This window comes from Ochotona princeps, chromosome 14, assembly GCF_030435755.1.
Source record: "Ochotona princeps isolate mOchPri1 chromosome 14, mOchPri1.hap1, whole genome shotgun sequence".
Classification (NCBI taxonomy): Eukaryota; Metazoa; Chordata; class Mammalia; order Lagomorpha; family Ochotonidae; genus Ochotona; species Ochotona princeps.
The window spans coordinates 17,555,682-17,571,549 of NC_080845.1; the positions used below are offsets into that span (position 1 = coordinate 17,555,682).

A 15,868-nucleotide genomic window follows, 5' to 3' on the forward strand; every position below is an offset into this window, starting at 1 on the left:
TTTGTTTTTGTTTTTCAAAATTTCCCCTCAAAAACCAGGTAAGCTCCCAACTGTGCCAGGTCTGTTGACACACAAAGGCCTGAGGCCCTCTCCTGCCCTACAACCCTGCCCAGACCTGTGGGACATCCCCATCCCCACCCCTCGGCCCTTTGGCACCTGTGGCAAATTGGTAGGGCTCAGGGAGAGCTGGGTTCCACCCTACCCTACTTCCTGATACTCTGGCACTTGCCTCTCCACCTGCAGCTCAAGGATTGTGAGCTCAAAGTTGCATGATACTGAGTACAGCAAGGCCACCTGCCAAGGACAGGTGTGTGGCACGGGTGGTAAGAGGGAAGCACCAGGATTCAAGGAGACATGTCAAACAGTGCAGCCATACGAAAAGCAAGAAACACATGAGGAGCAATAAATCAGAAAATCAAAGTTCTCCATCGGCATCCCCATGGGGTTTTGCAGAATGAGCTAGTCTTGCGGGATGACAGGGGCCCTGTCACTGCAACATCCAGCACTACTTGAGATGCAACATCTGGACACTTTGCAGTGTCACATGCAGGGGACACTGAGGCGCACAGAGGCTCCTGAGGCAAACCAGCCTAAGCTGGGGGAGAGAGCCAGTGCTGTTCACTTCGAAACTCGGTGCTCTTCCTCCCCACAAGCCCCCAAGCCCTGCAAACCACCAGTCTACTCCTTCCTTCCACCCTCCTCCTCTCCCTCCTTCCATCCTTCCTTCCAGATTTGTTTATTTGAAAGGCAGAGTTACAAAGGAAGAGAGAGAGACACACACAGAGAAAAATTTTCTATCTACTGGTTCACTCCCCAGATGACTGCAATGGCTACAGCTGGGCCAGTCTGAAGTCAGGAGTTTCTTCCATGCCTCCCACATGAGTGCAGGGGTTTAAGTACTTGGGTCATATTCCACTGCCTTTCCAGTCTAATCAGCAGGAAGCTGGATCAGAAGTGGAGCTGCTGGGACTTGAACCAGTGTCCACATAGGATGCCGGCACCCCACTGTACTAGCCCCTCTACTTTTGTAAGCTCAATCCATTAGAGTCCACATATAAGTGAGAGTATACAGTGTTTGTAAAGTGAATTTTATCTTATCTTGGGGACTAAGATGCTAGAAGGAAAATTAAAAGATAAATAAAATGAAACTTAAAAAACCCAATACATGAAACCAGCATTTGTGGCACAGTGGATAAAGCCACTGCCTGCAACACCAGCATCCCATATGGGTGCCAGTTCCCATCCCAGCTGTTACACTTCCAAAATGGCTCCTGCTAATGGTCAGAGAAAATCAGTGGGCCACTGCACACACTGCCGGATGAAGCTCCTGGCTTTGGCTTGCTTCAGCCCCAGCTACTGCAGCCATCCAAGGGGTGAACCATCAGACACATCTCTCTTTTCTCTCTCTCCAATTCTGACTTTCAAAATAAATAAAGTAATGACGACACTGTATGTGTGTCATCCCTTTAAATGAGATGGAGAAAAGAAGTCAGCAGATGGCACACGCTGCACAGTATTGCAGGGCCAGGTAAGAAACTGACCAACAGGACAGGCAGCCAGAAACCTAGGGAAGCTGTGCACAGAGCTGCACTGCTACCATAGCCCCATCCTGGGCACACAGGATGGCCAAAGAGGCTACCAAGCTGAGGCCAGAAAAACCAGGGTAAGGTCACCACAGCACCGGCTGGGGCAGCATGAACAGCCCTGGTCCTTATCATCTGACTTTCCATCTTTCCATAGATGTGTAGCCCTCACATGCTGGTGCAGGTCTCCATGGCAACAGGTAGATCAACATAACACACAGATCTCACTAGACCTGCTATGTGGGGCACATCTGATGTGGATACATTTGGCATCAAAGCAGTCAGGCAATTTACGGAGCTGCTGGGAGCCTGATTTCTTGGGCTGTGACCCTGGGAAGAACAAGGCCTTCCCTCTGGGCCACTAATGACCACAGTGGCGAAGCACTTCGTAAAGTCGAGAGTGCCATTTCTCAGCCTTGGATTTCAAAGTCTCCCAGCTGGTTCCTTTCCAAGTAGAACTTCTCAGCAAGGTGGCAGTGGCAAGAATGAAGGCAGAGGATGGAACAGAACAAAAACAAAAGAAGGGATCTGGGGTCATGCTGTGACTTTTTAAAAAAAGTGTCCCACTGCCACTTCATTTTTAAAGCCAAATACATTTCCCAATTGCAAACACCCCCGTTCCCCCCCCAAAAAAGGAGCAGAGTAACATAAAAGTAAGGCTCAAGACTCAAAAGTCAGGCTGCAGGGTGACCCCAGCTCCATGGCTGGCTGGCTGTGTGCTCCTGGGTTTGGTTTGCTCGGTTCCTAAATCACGTGGCTGCTGTGCAAAGGGAATGAGATCACAAACACCCAGGAACACACACATGCAAGAATGCTTCAAACAGTACATGGGAAAACGGAATAACAAGGTAAGTTTAGGGGCAAGTGTCTGGCCTAGTAGTTGAAATGCTGATGAGGATGCCTGTGCCACCCCCGGAGTGCCTGGGTCTACTTCCTGTCACTGGCTAACTCCAGCTTCCTGCCAGTGTAGGGTTCTTGTGATCCACCCATGGAGGACCCAGGCTGCATTTCTGGCTTCCATCCTCAATCAGACGGGCCCCATCTTAGCTGCTGTAGACATCTGGGGAGTGAACTAACAGATGGCAGCTCTCTTTACCTCTCTGCCTTTCAAATTTGAGAGAAAAGGATAGAACGGTTTATGTTTGTACAAAATCTTCTGAAATCTACGTATAGGCTTTCATAATCCATATTTGCCATGAACTTTTGGGCATCTCCTCATGACTATGTATACAAATAGAGGACTGGGCATAAAGAAAGCACTTGGGCACTGGTCCCCAGTATTCCTGTTCTAAACCTGACTGGAAGGGACAGAAAGTGATAAATGGTGTGACCCAAACAACGGAGGTATTTTACAACTGTGGCCTTCCATCTAGACTTAGAACACTGGAGCCAGAAGGAACCCTCTTTGCCCACAAGCCAGCTTGGTGCTCCTCACACTCTGTGGGGTCAAGGCTTACCTACTGTTGGTAAACTCCCCGCCCCCAGTCCAACCGAGCTGTGGTCCTACTGTGCATAGCCCACCTGCAGCATGAGCCTCGTGTAGCTCTCCAATCTAATATGACAACATGTCATCCAGAGCGCTCAGCAAGGCATGCCAGACTGGTCCTGGGGTAATGTCAAGTTGCTCTGAAATTTCCAAAAGCTTTCTCTCGGCTTTTCTGCTTTTCTTATCACAGATGGGTAACAGTGTATGGACCAGTCCTTGAACCATAGTTTGTGAACACTGATCTGGACTGTTCTCCCTGCAACACCACTTCATGGAACAAAGAACTGCCAGAGAATGGCAGAAAGCTGGAAGCTTCTTAAAGTTCTCAGGAAACTCAACCCAGACTACACATCTGGGATTCTCCGAGAGCAGACACGGAAGGGATAAAAATGCAGATGGTAACAACACCAACACAGACCAGCCAGCACAGACCACTCCGAGCAGGAGGGGTCTGGGAAGAGGATTGGTGGGGAACCCACAGGGAAGTCATGCCCCCTCACTGAGCTGCTTCCCTGACCTTGGGACGGTCTTCCTTTCTCAGTGCCACAGCTTCCAATTTGGCTTCATATTCTGCTTGAACTTGGTCCCTCTTCTTCAGGACACTCTGTGGAGACAGAGAGGAGAAGCATGTAAATGGGGTCTTGGAAAGGTCCCTGCTCCCCATCCCCAAGCTGTTCTCATCTCTACACACACACACACACAGAGATGGACATGCCCCAGCCCCAGCCTCCAAGCAGTCTGGGATTGAACTGCAGTGTGACACGTGACATTAGTTCTGGATGAAGCAGGGAGAGTAGAGGAAAACCCTTCCCGTGCTTTCTGCCAAGGGTCAGTGGGGACACAGTGGAGACTCGCAGTCCCAGTCTGGGGAAATCCCCGGCCTCAGCGTGCGCAGAGAGTTGGGCTCTATGGAAATGAGGAGCTGGGCAGGTTCCAACACAGGGCGTTCTCTGAACTCTTAGTGGGAAAATCTAAGTCATGAGAGTTTTTATTAGACAATTATTTTGATCGGCAAAAATAATATCTATATTATGCAAAACATTTTGAAACATGTATGCGTTATGCAATTGCTAAAGTTAGCTAATTCCCATATGCACTATCTCACACACTGTATTGTGTGGTGAGAACATTTAAAATCCATTCTCTCGGTGAGTTTCAAGAAACCAATAGACAGCTACCAACCAAGCTCAGCTCACAGTACAAGATTTGTGAGAGAGTGCTTGACTCTTTAATTCACTGAGTTGATTCCCGCTGGACTCATTTTGCCAAAAGAGCAGCCTGTACAAGCCCTGGATTCCTAGAACCATGCAGAGAGACTGCCCCAGCGGGCAGGATATGGGTCCTAAGAGAGTCAGTCCTGGACCACCATGAGGCAAGTCAGATGCACAGGGTGCAGAACTTAAGGAGCCACTGACTTTTAGGTCCTTGTAAGTAGAAGGCCAGACCCTGAGAGTGAGTGCTTCCTTAAATCTGTGCCCTGGGCTCACTTTTCTTGCCTCACCTGGGCTTAGCTCTGCCACTAAGACTCCATCAAGCTCACGATAGACATTCTAGAAAAGCACACCTGTTTTGTCACAAAGGATTTCTTCTCTTTCTCTTTTAGTAGAACCACAAATGGCAAACCAAAAGCAATACAGATTTTCTTTCCCCTAACTCTGAAATTGCAAACTGCTATGAAAGTTTCTTACGATGAACTTTCCCAGAGGGACCTTCCAGTCAAGCACCAGGTGAGGGTTGGATGAAATCTCTCCCTGGTGAGGTGCTGGGCTTCCTGTGGCCTGGACAGGATGATAGGGGTCATGAGCAATGGCACAGTCGAGAGCCCAGAGGTCAGCCTTCTTACCAAATAGTCAGCCCTGGGAATTCCAAGTGTTTTACCCTGAACACCAAACCCAAAAGAGCTGGAGTTTTTCATCATGTGCCACTCACCCTTCTCCTAAGCGCTTTAAGGTTCCCCTGCCCACATTCATTGGCCTCTGGGTGGGAATGCTCACAGTGCTGTTTCATGGGACCTACTGCAAGGACGGGGACTTCCTGTAGTCTGCCCTAATCTGACAGCCAGCAGCCCCTGTGCCAACCGGGCACCTGAAAGTGCACTAGTGTGACTAAGGAATGGGGTTTTCTGTTTTGCTTAATTTTACTGACTTGAATGTCAATAATCAATAGATGGCTTGCAACTACCATACCAAACATAAATACAGTAAAAAGATTTTAAAAATCAGGGATCCTTTCTGGATTCCACAAAGGCCAGAAAACAATCAACACCCACTGAGTTTGGCACCAGCAGACGTCAAGGTCACAGTCTCTGCCTAGTACAGACACCAGGCTGCTGCTGTGCCGCGCCAGGAGCCAGGGGAATTCATGTGTGGTGTGTGGTCCCATCTTCCCCTGCTGCCTTGTGGCTTCCTGGAAGAATCACACTCACCCAGAGTAGCGCTTCCAGGAGAGAGAATGAGCTGGAGATGGTGATGTGTACTTGTGAGCACACATGGCAGAACCCCCTAACCAAGCAAGAAAGGCTCTTAGGATGGCATCTTGGAATACAACCAGCACACAGCAGTGCTTCCTGTCCCTGGCTCTGCATGCCGCATCACTTTGTTGAGGTTGCCACAGCTCTAGGGGGTGGGGAGGAGACATCCACACCAACCTTACATAGCTCAAACCCCCTGCAGAAGGGAGTCTCCAGGATCTGGCCGGGTCCCCTCACTCCATTCAGCCCAAGCCAGGTCAGAAAGGCAGGACCACCTTCCTCAGTCACTACTGCTCCAGTCTCACCTGGAGCAGCCAGCACATGGCCCTCTCCTGCACGCCGCCTGGTGGATGTGTGTGAGCGCACACTAACCCTTCTACATACTGGACAACACAAAAGGCTTGGGTCATATATAGGGTCATCTTGGGTCACACTTGGGTCATCTTCCACTGCTTCCCCAGGCCATTAGCAGGGAGCTGTAAGATAAATGGACGTGCTGGGACTCAAATCAGCATTCATTTGGGATGCCAGTGTTGCAAGTAGAGGCTTGACTCACTGTACCACACGCTAGCCCCTCAGTCTCTCTTTCTTTTTAAAAAACATTATTTTTATTTTAAACACAGAGTCACACAGAGATAAGGAGAAACAGAGATCTATCTTCTGGTTCCCTCCCCAAATTACCAAAATAGCTAGAACTGGTTCAGTCCAAAGTCAAGAGCTTTTTTCACTTCTCCCACATGGGTGCAGGGACCCAAGCACTTGGACCATCCTCCACAGCACTCCTTAGCCATGAGCAGGGTGCTGGTTAGCAAGTAGAGCAATAATGACTTGAATCACCACCCATATGGGATGCCAGCACAACAAGCAGAGGCTTAGCCTATTATGCCATGGAGTCAGCAGCATGTTTCTTTAACAAATAAACCGTGGTGGAAAATCAAATAGTAGGAGAGATTTTAAAATATTAAGAAATCAAAGGACCAGCACTGTAGCACAGTGGTCTAATCCCACACAGGTGCCAGTTTGAATACCAGCTGCTCCACTTCTAATCTAGGTCCCTGTGAATAGGCCTGGGAAAGCAGTGGAAGATGGCTCAAGTGTTTGTGATCCTACACCCCCATGGGAGTCCTCGGCGGTCTGCCCCAGTGCCAGCTGTGTCCTGAGTTAAGTCACTGCCTAGGACACAGGCATCCTACCTGGGCTCCAACTGGGGGTGCTGACTGCTCCACTTCTGATCCAGCCCCTTAATAATGTACCTGCAAAAGCAGCAAAAAAGGGGCTCAAATACTTGGGCCCCTGCCTCCCATTTGGGAGAGCAGGATGAAGCTCCAGGCTCCTGGCTTTGGACAGGCCCAGCCCTGGCCATTGCAGCTATTTGGGAGGAATGAATCAGTGGATGAAAGATCTTTGTATGTCTCTCTCTTTATCTCTAAAAATGGTATTAACAAGCAGTTTCTAAGAAAATGTGAGAAACGGCTAGTTGCATAAGACATTGTTTGGATTTTCTGTTTTTACAGATTTGATAAGGTGGGGCAGTTTTTCTCTTTTGAGGAAAGGTTGCATTTTAGCATTATATACTGAATATTTTTGTATATTACTTGGTGTCTGGGATTTGCTTTAAAATAACCCTTGGGGTGGGGTCTGGCAGCAGATAGCAGCAGAAACAGAATGAGAGAGTAAGAGAAAGAGCAAGGGGGACAGCTATTGAAGTTGGCTGAAGCGCATGTGGGATGTGTTGGACTTTGAGTCCGATTCTCACCTTATTTGAATTTTTCTATAATAAAATGGTTGAACAATAGGAATATAATACCTGTCATCCAAAATATTTATAACACACTGATAATAGCCACTAGGAGGTCTATAATTATATCACTCAAGAAATATTTACTGCAAGCAGTCTTTATCCTCCAGTGACAAAACCTTCCTGGAAACTGGGTCACAGACACAAGCTGTGTGTGGCTTTCAACATCTCCACTGGATTGGTTCCCAAGAAAACATCCCGATGGTCAGTGTGTATAGAATAGTTCCCTAACCTTACTGTAGCAGCCGAGAGTGCATGCTCACATCCTCCCCAGGGAGGCTGTCCCCTCACTGTGTAGAGGGGATGAGGCAGTCCCAACTGGCCCAAAAGAACAGCAGCGACTGAAAAACCTCCTAAAATCCATGAGATTTTTTCAGCTTAAAATTATTGTGTAAGAAGGATACTAGCTCACACCTGGGAAAAGATGTAAAACAAGCACAGCCCAGCCAAACACAGAGATGAGCAGAACTGAAGGGTTCGCATGCCAGGGTGCCAGGGGATGACACATGGGAGACCCAGGAGGAGCTTGTGCACAGCGCTAGGTATTCAGGGACAATGAAAGCTCAAATGAGAATAAAAATAAGATACCCAACAGAGCCTGTGAGCCTTCCAGGAGGAGGACACCTTCCTTCCAAAATGAGGGACTTGGTCTCAGGCGTATCACAATTTCTGATCAAATGATTTTTCACTTCAGGTTGCCCCTTTCACCAGTTCCTTTCACACATTCATGCTACTGAGAACAAAACCATCCTGTGAGTTAAATGTGCAGGGTCCCAAGGCTCTGGGCCGTCCTCGACTGCTTTCCCAGGCCACAAGCAGGGAGCTGGATGGGAAGTGGGGCCGCCGGGATTAGCGCCCATATGGGATCCCAGTGCGTGCAAGGCAAGGACTTTAGCTGCTAGGCCACTGTGCCAGGCCCCCTGTTTAGATTTTCTAGAAAAAGGGTCTTCTAATTCTGGCATGGAAACAAGGCTGAGAGCCAAACACCAAATGATGGTGACTTTTAGTCTCAAAACTCAATCATCTTTTACCGAACATGCTCAACTTGGTCTGGAGATTGTTGTCTCTGTTCAACCAGAGTCTACAAGGGTCAGTGACATGGACTGGGAAGAAAGAAAAGAAAGAGGAATCTTGGATTTCTACACAGATTCCCAACCTGGCCTTCTCTCCAGGAGCGTCTCGCTCTCAGTCCCATCATTTCTTGGCCTTTAAAGATACTTCTACCATGTAACCCAGGTGGCTTTCCAGTTTCCTTCTCCCACAACAATCACTTCAGACTTTTTTGAGTCATAAAGTCACTTCTCACCTCTCGATCTGCTTTTCTAGTTCCCAAAAGTGTGCCGCTATCATCTCCCCACCTGTCGGTCTTGGTCTTAAGAAGAGGTAAATTCTTCCCACAGCCATTTTGGTGAGGTTTCATGACAAAGGGGTAAAGTCCCACTCGGTCTTTTCCTTCAGTTTAATTTTTCTATTTTTAAAAATCTTTCCAAAAATTTTATTTTTATTTGAAAGGCAGAATTTACAGAGAAAGAAAGAGAAATCCTTCTTTCATTTGGTTCACACCCCAAATGGCTGCAACAGCCAGAGCCGAACTGATCCAAAGCCAGGAGTCAGGAGCTTCTTCCATGTCTCTGATGTGGGACCCAAAGTAGTAGCTGTTTTTCCATGCTATAAGTAGGGAGCTTGATCAGAAGTGGAGCATCTGGGACACGATTCGGTACCCATATGGGATGACAGTGCCCCTGGGTGGAAGATTAGTCTGATGTGCCACTGTGCCAGTCCCACATTTTTCTTTTTAAAACATTTGAGATCATCACATTACAGTTCACATTTTCACCTTCATTGCAAGAAATTAATTCATTAAGCCTACAATTCGAGAGCAGGACAATCCCTTCCAATGATATTCATTTGTAATGACTCAATCTTTCAGGGGGGAAAAAAAAGTCTGTTTTTTTTTTTTCTTACTTTTCAAAAAAGGTTCAGAAATAAGCCTGGAGTTGGTCGCCAACAACCAAGAGTCTGACTCATTGGCTCCACCTTCTGGTCCCTGGCAGGAAAACGCAGGCCAGGTGAGGAAACCACCTGTTGTTTGGCTGTGTGAGATGAGTCTCCAACTGGCAGACAAACCTTTGAGCCAAAACTTCCGCACCCACTTCTCACACTGCTAGTTGTGAGCACTAGGGACCTCCGTGCACGATCAAATCCACTGTTTATCCTACCTTTCCCCTTAAAGCATTTCCTGTAGCTTCTACACCACGCCCACCGCCTCCTTCTCGGGCTTCAGGGCCTCAGAGGAAGTAGAGAGGGAGAAGAGCCCACCTGTCTGCTTCCCAGACCTCCATCTCACACTCCTCTGTCTGCATGCACTGAATGTGCTACCTGTGCAAAATCAGTAGTATTTGTTCAAGTTTTGAGGAAGTTACTCTTTGACTTTCTTTCCAAACGTATGGGGAAGTGGTCCTGGGTCATGGTCTCAGGAGCCCAAGGTCTGCAACAACAAGCCCTGAAACTTCCTCTCCCCCACCCCACAAACTGATAGAATTTCCAAGGTTTGCCACCAAGTCACTCTTGCCTTACTTGGGAGACGTTTGCAAGTTAGGAAGAGCCAGAGCTATTGCCTCATTTCTAATGAGATGTTTGCATGCTGGGCTGGCCTTGGGGTAGGCTCAGGTGCCAGAAACAGCTGTGTAATACCTCCCCGTGCCCTGCCCCAACCTCCATGGGGACAGTCCCATCCTCCCCTCGAGCCTGATTAACCCAACAGATTTTTTTGTCAGTCTCAGTAAATGAGAAACCCAACACATATGCCTTACATGTGGGAGTGAAGAGGGAAAACAAGAGCTTCTTTGATGCATCATTCAATTACTCCCACAAGTCATGTCTCAAGCTTTTAATAAACAGGCCATATAAATTCTCCCTAAATCATTGAAAATATGTGGTGAGGAGCATTTGATAAAGTGTGTGTCTATAGAAGATACAAATTGAGGGCTATTAACTTCCTTAGGAATGTAGAATATTCTGTGTCATATTAAGAAAGTCAGGATGCCTCCACAGCTGGTTCAACCACAGGATTAAACATGTGATATGCATGACTTAAGTCTTTTTTTTTTAAGGTTAATTGAAAATGCATACTTGGAAAAAAAACTAGTATTAAGGAAACAAATGTCTTAATTTGAAAACATTTTTAATCAAGCAGACACAATTATTATTTTTTATATAAGGTTGTCTTGTTTTTCTCATTTCTATCTATACAAGTTTGCTCAATATATCATGAGTAAGAATCAAGTGTACTCTTTTTTTTCAGATTTTTTTTTTTTACAATCTTTACATAGTTAATTAGTGTAAAAAGGTTCAAGGGCTATAGGAAAGTGGGTAAGACTATTATTTCCATATTGTTTCCTTCATGTTTAAAGGGGGGTATTAAGGGAGAAGGCCCACCCAATTTCCCACCCTCCCCAGGTTCCTGATGTAGGGCATGCTCTGAGGTTCTTGCTCAAGTGGCTTTGATAGTTCAACAGTTATGAATCGCTGCCAATCTTGCCACTCCAAGCACAATGAGGTCTTTGAAGAATCCACTGACTGACATAGTCCATCATTGAGTCTCTGTTTGCCCCATACATCACTGCCAACATATAGCTGAGGTGATTGATTAACTTGTTCTGTTCTCTGTCTTTTCTTGTTTAGGGTTCTGAGTCCAGCAGTTCGATTGGGGAGATCTCCAAAGAAACTTTGTCTGAGGTGTTCCCAGACCAGATTCTTGAATGTACTAGCAAGCACAGGGCCCGGCACAGTCCATCGCCACGATCAGCTGGTGGCTGCAATTACTGGGTTGGTTCTGTTTTCAGCCCTGACTTCCACTGGAACCAATGGGTGTTGCACTCCAGCCTGGTTCTGCCCAGCACATACTCAGTCCTCGCATAAATAAGTGGGAGCTGCAGCCTAGTTGGAGCGACCCACAATAACCCCCACCAGGCCCGCCCCCTACCCTGGTTTGGCTTAAGTCTTTAAAAAGACAATTTTGCATAGGAGAATAAGATGCAAATTTAAAGCCAGGTTTGGTTTTTGGTGTTTACTCCAGTAAGCAACAACATAAAAGTTGCTCCAGTTGATGATTTTGAATCTCAGCTCTGGCCTGTCATCATCGCCATCACCAACAGCACCTTCACTTTACAGAGGAGGTCCAAACCGTTTCCCTGGTCCCTGTGAGTCTGCCTTTGAAAGTGCTTTATTCACAGCTCTGTAAAGAATGCAGGACACCGTGACTCATCCCACCAGGAATAGGCTCTGTTTTTCTGTTTTTACTTGGATCAAAAGTCTAAAACAATCATACCGAAACCCTAAAGTCATGGAACAAGAAACAGAGATGACAGGCACATACCAATCTCTGTGTCTTGTGCATGCTTGAAATTTCTGACAGTGAGGTCTGTTTTAAGTTTTGAACGGATTGGCTTGTTTTGCTGAGATTCAGACAGTTATACATATACACAGGGAGCTCCCACTTTGGGTTCACTCCCAAAATACCCACAACAGCTTGGCGAGGGTTGGCACTGCAGCCTGGATCCCAGAATGCAATTCAGGTCCCCCACAGTGTTGCCAGGAGTCCACTCCCTTGGCCCTTCAATGCCTCCCAGAATCTGCAGCAAACTGGAGTCCAGAGACTGAGTCAGGAATCAAATCCAGGTATCCTGATGAGGGATGCAGGCACCTCAACCACCAGGCTAAATGCCTACTCTCTTTTTAAAGTTTAACTACTCAATTTGTTAATATTTTTTAATCCCGTGTTTAAGCTGCACAGTATTTTTACAATTCTCCACTTTTTCTGGCTTTCCATTGTTACAAGCCAATGATGACTACTAAGTTTCTCTCTAAAGAGCTAAGACCAGTTTCTTCTATGTCTTTCCTAAATGGGAAGAGCCCAGGACTGCCCCAAAGACAGACAGATAGATGACACATAGGTCTCTTTTAGCAAACAGCAAAGAGGCTATTTGGTGGTGGGGTGTTCACCAGCGAGCCTCGTCTCTCTTTACTGCCCAGGAGGACAGACATGTCTCCTCCTAACCAGAGGAGTCTCCCAGGGGGAGTTGCCTGAGTCTGAGTCCTCCATCCAGTAACCCTAAGGGAGCTGGGGAGGTCTCATGGGGCCATTAAGGCAGCTCACCCTGCACCTCACCCTAACTCAGCACACAGAAGTTGAGACCTTTTACCCTCACAGTTCCCCTGTCACTTCTCACCCATTACTGCTGGACCAAAGCTGCTGTGATGCGTCTCCCTTTATATGCCATCACCTCCCTCTTTCTCTAAATGCCTTCACAATCTTAGTGTTTTTGCTATCAAATTTAATAGCACTGCACTCTGGGTGGGTTCTCTCTTCATTGCTTTCTGCTGGACAACTAGCACATTTTTCGTTATTTGAAGATGGTGACTACAGCCTTGGGAGATTTTCTTCCATTTTCCCTGAAATTTTCTCTCCTATTCTCTCAGTTTCCCCTGCTCCTTCAGGCCGAGATTCTTCCCAATCACAGGTGGGACTCCTCTCCTGTCTCTCTCACTTTCAGGGCTTTTGCATTTTAATTCTACTCTCCAACTACTACTTCTGAGTGTCCCACTTCCCAAGATTTTTCCAACCTCATCTTCCAGTTTAACTCGTATTTGAGTAATGACACTTTTACTTCCAATAACTCTAATTACCTTGAGCTTCTTTTTTCCATAGCAGCCTGAATTCTCAGAGAACAATACCAAGAATTTCCTCCACATTACATGGTACTTTAATACATTTACACAATTTTTGTCTGTTAATGAGAAATTAAAAACAAAAAGAATTTCAGGTTAGGGGAAAATGTTCTTCTAAACTACTTCATTTTCGTTCACATTTTTGGTCCAGCAAGGTTTTCATATGTGTTCACCTAAGTCCATATGTCTGATTCCACGCAACCAAGAAAGAGGATCACCCCACGTGCAAATAGGAATTCGTGCATTCCTTTCTGACAACACCTAGTACATGGAAAACAGCGAGGCATGCCCTGGGAGGAGCCAGCTTACCTTCATGGAGTCAGAGTACAAGATGTATTCCCTGAGCACGGGCAGAAAGTCCTCAGTCATGTCATCTGTCAGCTCCTCCAAGGCGGTAGAGCAGTTCCCGATGCAGGCCGACACGCCCTCCAAGGGCTCGGCCAGCTCCCCCTCCAGCGCGCTCCACGTGGAGTACACAGGTCCGTATTCCCTCAGCTCCACAAGGTACTCTGAAATGGGGAAGAGAAAACCAGTCAAGACCTGGCCGGGCTGAATGCGTGGGGTTTGCTGACTCAGCATCGTCAGTCCAGCCAAGAGCTCCCTGCGCTGAGGCAGGTTTCCTTGGCTCATCACTCACCTGAGCACATTCTCCTTCAACAATTCTGTTTCTTTTTTTTTTAATCAGCAAACATTTCTTTTTTTATATATATACAATATGGTTGGCACTGTGCTCTCCCCTCCCCCTTCCCCAAGTTTCCTGCCCTCCCCTCTGTTCTTCCCTCTAGGTTCATAATGTGTGTCTTTCATGAATTTTCTCAAGTCCATCATGCTTCCACTGGAGTGCCTCACAACCATGTAGGAGACCAATATTTCTCTGTGGGTTCATTCTTGTATACTGGGGCCCTAATGTAGGTACAGTGAGGATTAGATCTTCATTATTTATGGGCAGCACCAATAACAGTGATAAAGGGGACATTGACCATCTCAGGTGATTATAAACACTCAGGCTCTTATAGATGGAACATATTCTGTTTCGTATGTACTTTTTAAAGCCTCCAAAAGCTGGCACGACTGTGAACCCCATAACATTCATCTATCCCAGCCCATGATGGGAACGCCAGGCCATTGCAGAGCAGGGACCACAAGGCCTTATGGGGAAATGCAAGAGTTCCATCCACCAAACATCTGTAAAAACAACTGCCAGGGGCAGGTGCTATGGTGCAATGGGTAAAGCTGCTGAGTGCACCATGAACATATCATATGGGTACCGGTTTGAGTCCTGGCTGCTCCACTTGTGATTTGTCCCCATCCTAAAGCACCTGGGAAAGCACTAAAACATGCCTCCAGTGCCTGGGCCCCTGCACCCATGAGGGAGACCTGGAAGAACTTCTGGCCCCTGGCTTCCAACAAGCCTATTTCAGACTACTGCTGCCACTTGGGGAATGAACCAGCAGATAAAAGTACTTTTTCTCTCTCTCTCTCTCCTTTCCAGCCCCACCCCACCCCCCCCCCCCCCGCCGTAACTCTGTCTTTCAAAAAAAACCAACCACTTGTCTATCTGTACTGTGAAGTAGTACTTTAACAGGCACTGAGGGCTGAGTTTCACATAAATTTAGGGGGATAATTTTAAAGTGGGGAAAAAAGACCCTGGCACAGTAGCCTAGTGGCTGAAGTCCTTGCCTTGCATGTGCCAGGATCCCCTATGGGCACCAGTTCTAATCCAGGCAGCCCCGCTCTTCATCTTGCGCCCTGTCTGCGGCCTGGGAGGGCAGTGAAGGATGGCCCAGAGCCTTGGGACCTTGTCCTTGTGTGGGAGACCCAAAGTGGGCTCCTGGATCCTGCACTTGGATTGGCTCAGCTCCAGCCAGATGGAAGATCTTCCTCTCTGTCTCTCCTCCTCTCTGTGTATCTTACTTTCCAGTAAAAAAAAAAAAAAAAAAAAAAAATGGATCTTTAAAAAAATGTATTAATAAAGTGGGAAAAAATCAGTCACAATTCAAAAAGACTGGTATTTTAGGAAATGTTTTTTCTATGGAGACAAGTTCTCACAGAATCAGTTCCTCACTCAGTAGCCATCCCAACTCCATGTGATCGTTAGTGCAGACAGCCCCACAGCTGTCTTTGCAGGTCCCACACTGCTAAAGGTGAGGAAACATGCACAGGGGACAAAAAAAAAGAAAAAGTTGGCCTATCATTTATCACCAGAACTCTTGTCATTCCTAAAGAATGTGACTACCATTTATTAACCAATGAATAGCCAGCAACTGTGCTGGCATGATCAATGCCACCGTCCACATTTGTCTGGTTGACACATGTATAAGGAGACAAAAGACCATTCATCCTGGGATATGGCAAAGCAAGTGGCCCTGAGAGGGGCAGCATGGAGGTGACAGCAAGAACCAGGCAAGATAAGCACGGGTCGAGCCAGCAGCCCGGTTCCAATGAGTCTGAAACGAGGCAGGGGTGGACTGAGTGAGTCGTTTTCAAGTCTCCAGGATCACTGGGATCAGAACCTTGGCAATCCCAGGTCACCATGCTGCTATTCTCTTGAATCACCTTTCTACCAGGAGAAAACACCTCACTTTGCTTTGAAAGTTCTGCTTCCTATGGATGAGGAGCAGCTGAGTCCACGGCTCCACTGTTGAAGCTACATTAACAGCCACAAAAGAGGAAGGGTCTAGAATCTGAGAAGTGGTTGCTTGCCATGAGAAAAGCTAACACAAGGCTGAGCCACAGGCTGCATCACGGCGTGCAAAATGACACTCCAGTTGCAGGCAGCTCCTCCCCTCCTTGCTTGCCTT

The 15,868-nt window shown here is 47.1% G+C and overlaps 1 protein-coding gene across 1 annotated transcript in view; it reads right to left on the minus strand.

Moving 5' to 3' along the window:
- The window catches only part of SNX30 (sorting nexin family member 30), a 96,821-nt gene that overhangs the window by 12,017 nt on the left and 68,936 nt on the right, over positions 1-15,868 (minus strand). Inside the window, exons 6-7 of the mRNA XM_004580903.4 lie at positions 13,377-13,576; positions 3,587-3,673 (exon numbers count right to left, since the gene is read on the minus strand). Of these exons, the coding sequence (XP_004580960.1) occupies positions 3,587-3,673; positions 13,377-13,576 (287 nt within the window). The remainder of the gene's footprint in view (positions 1-3,586; positions 3,674-13,376; positions 13,577-15,868) is intronic.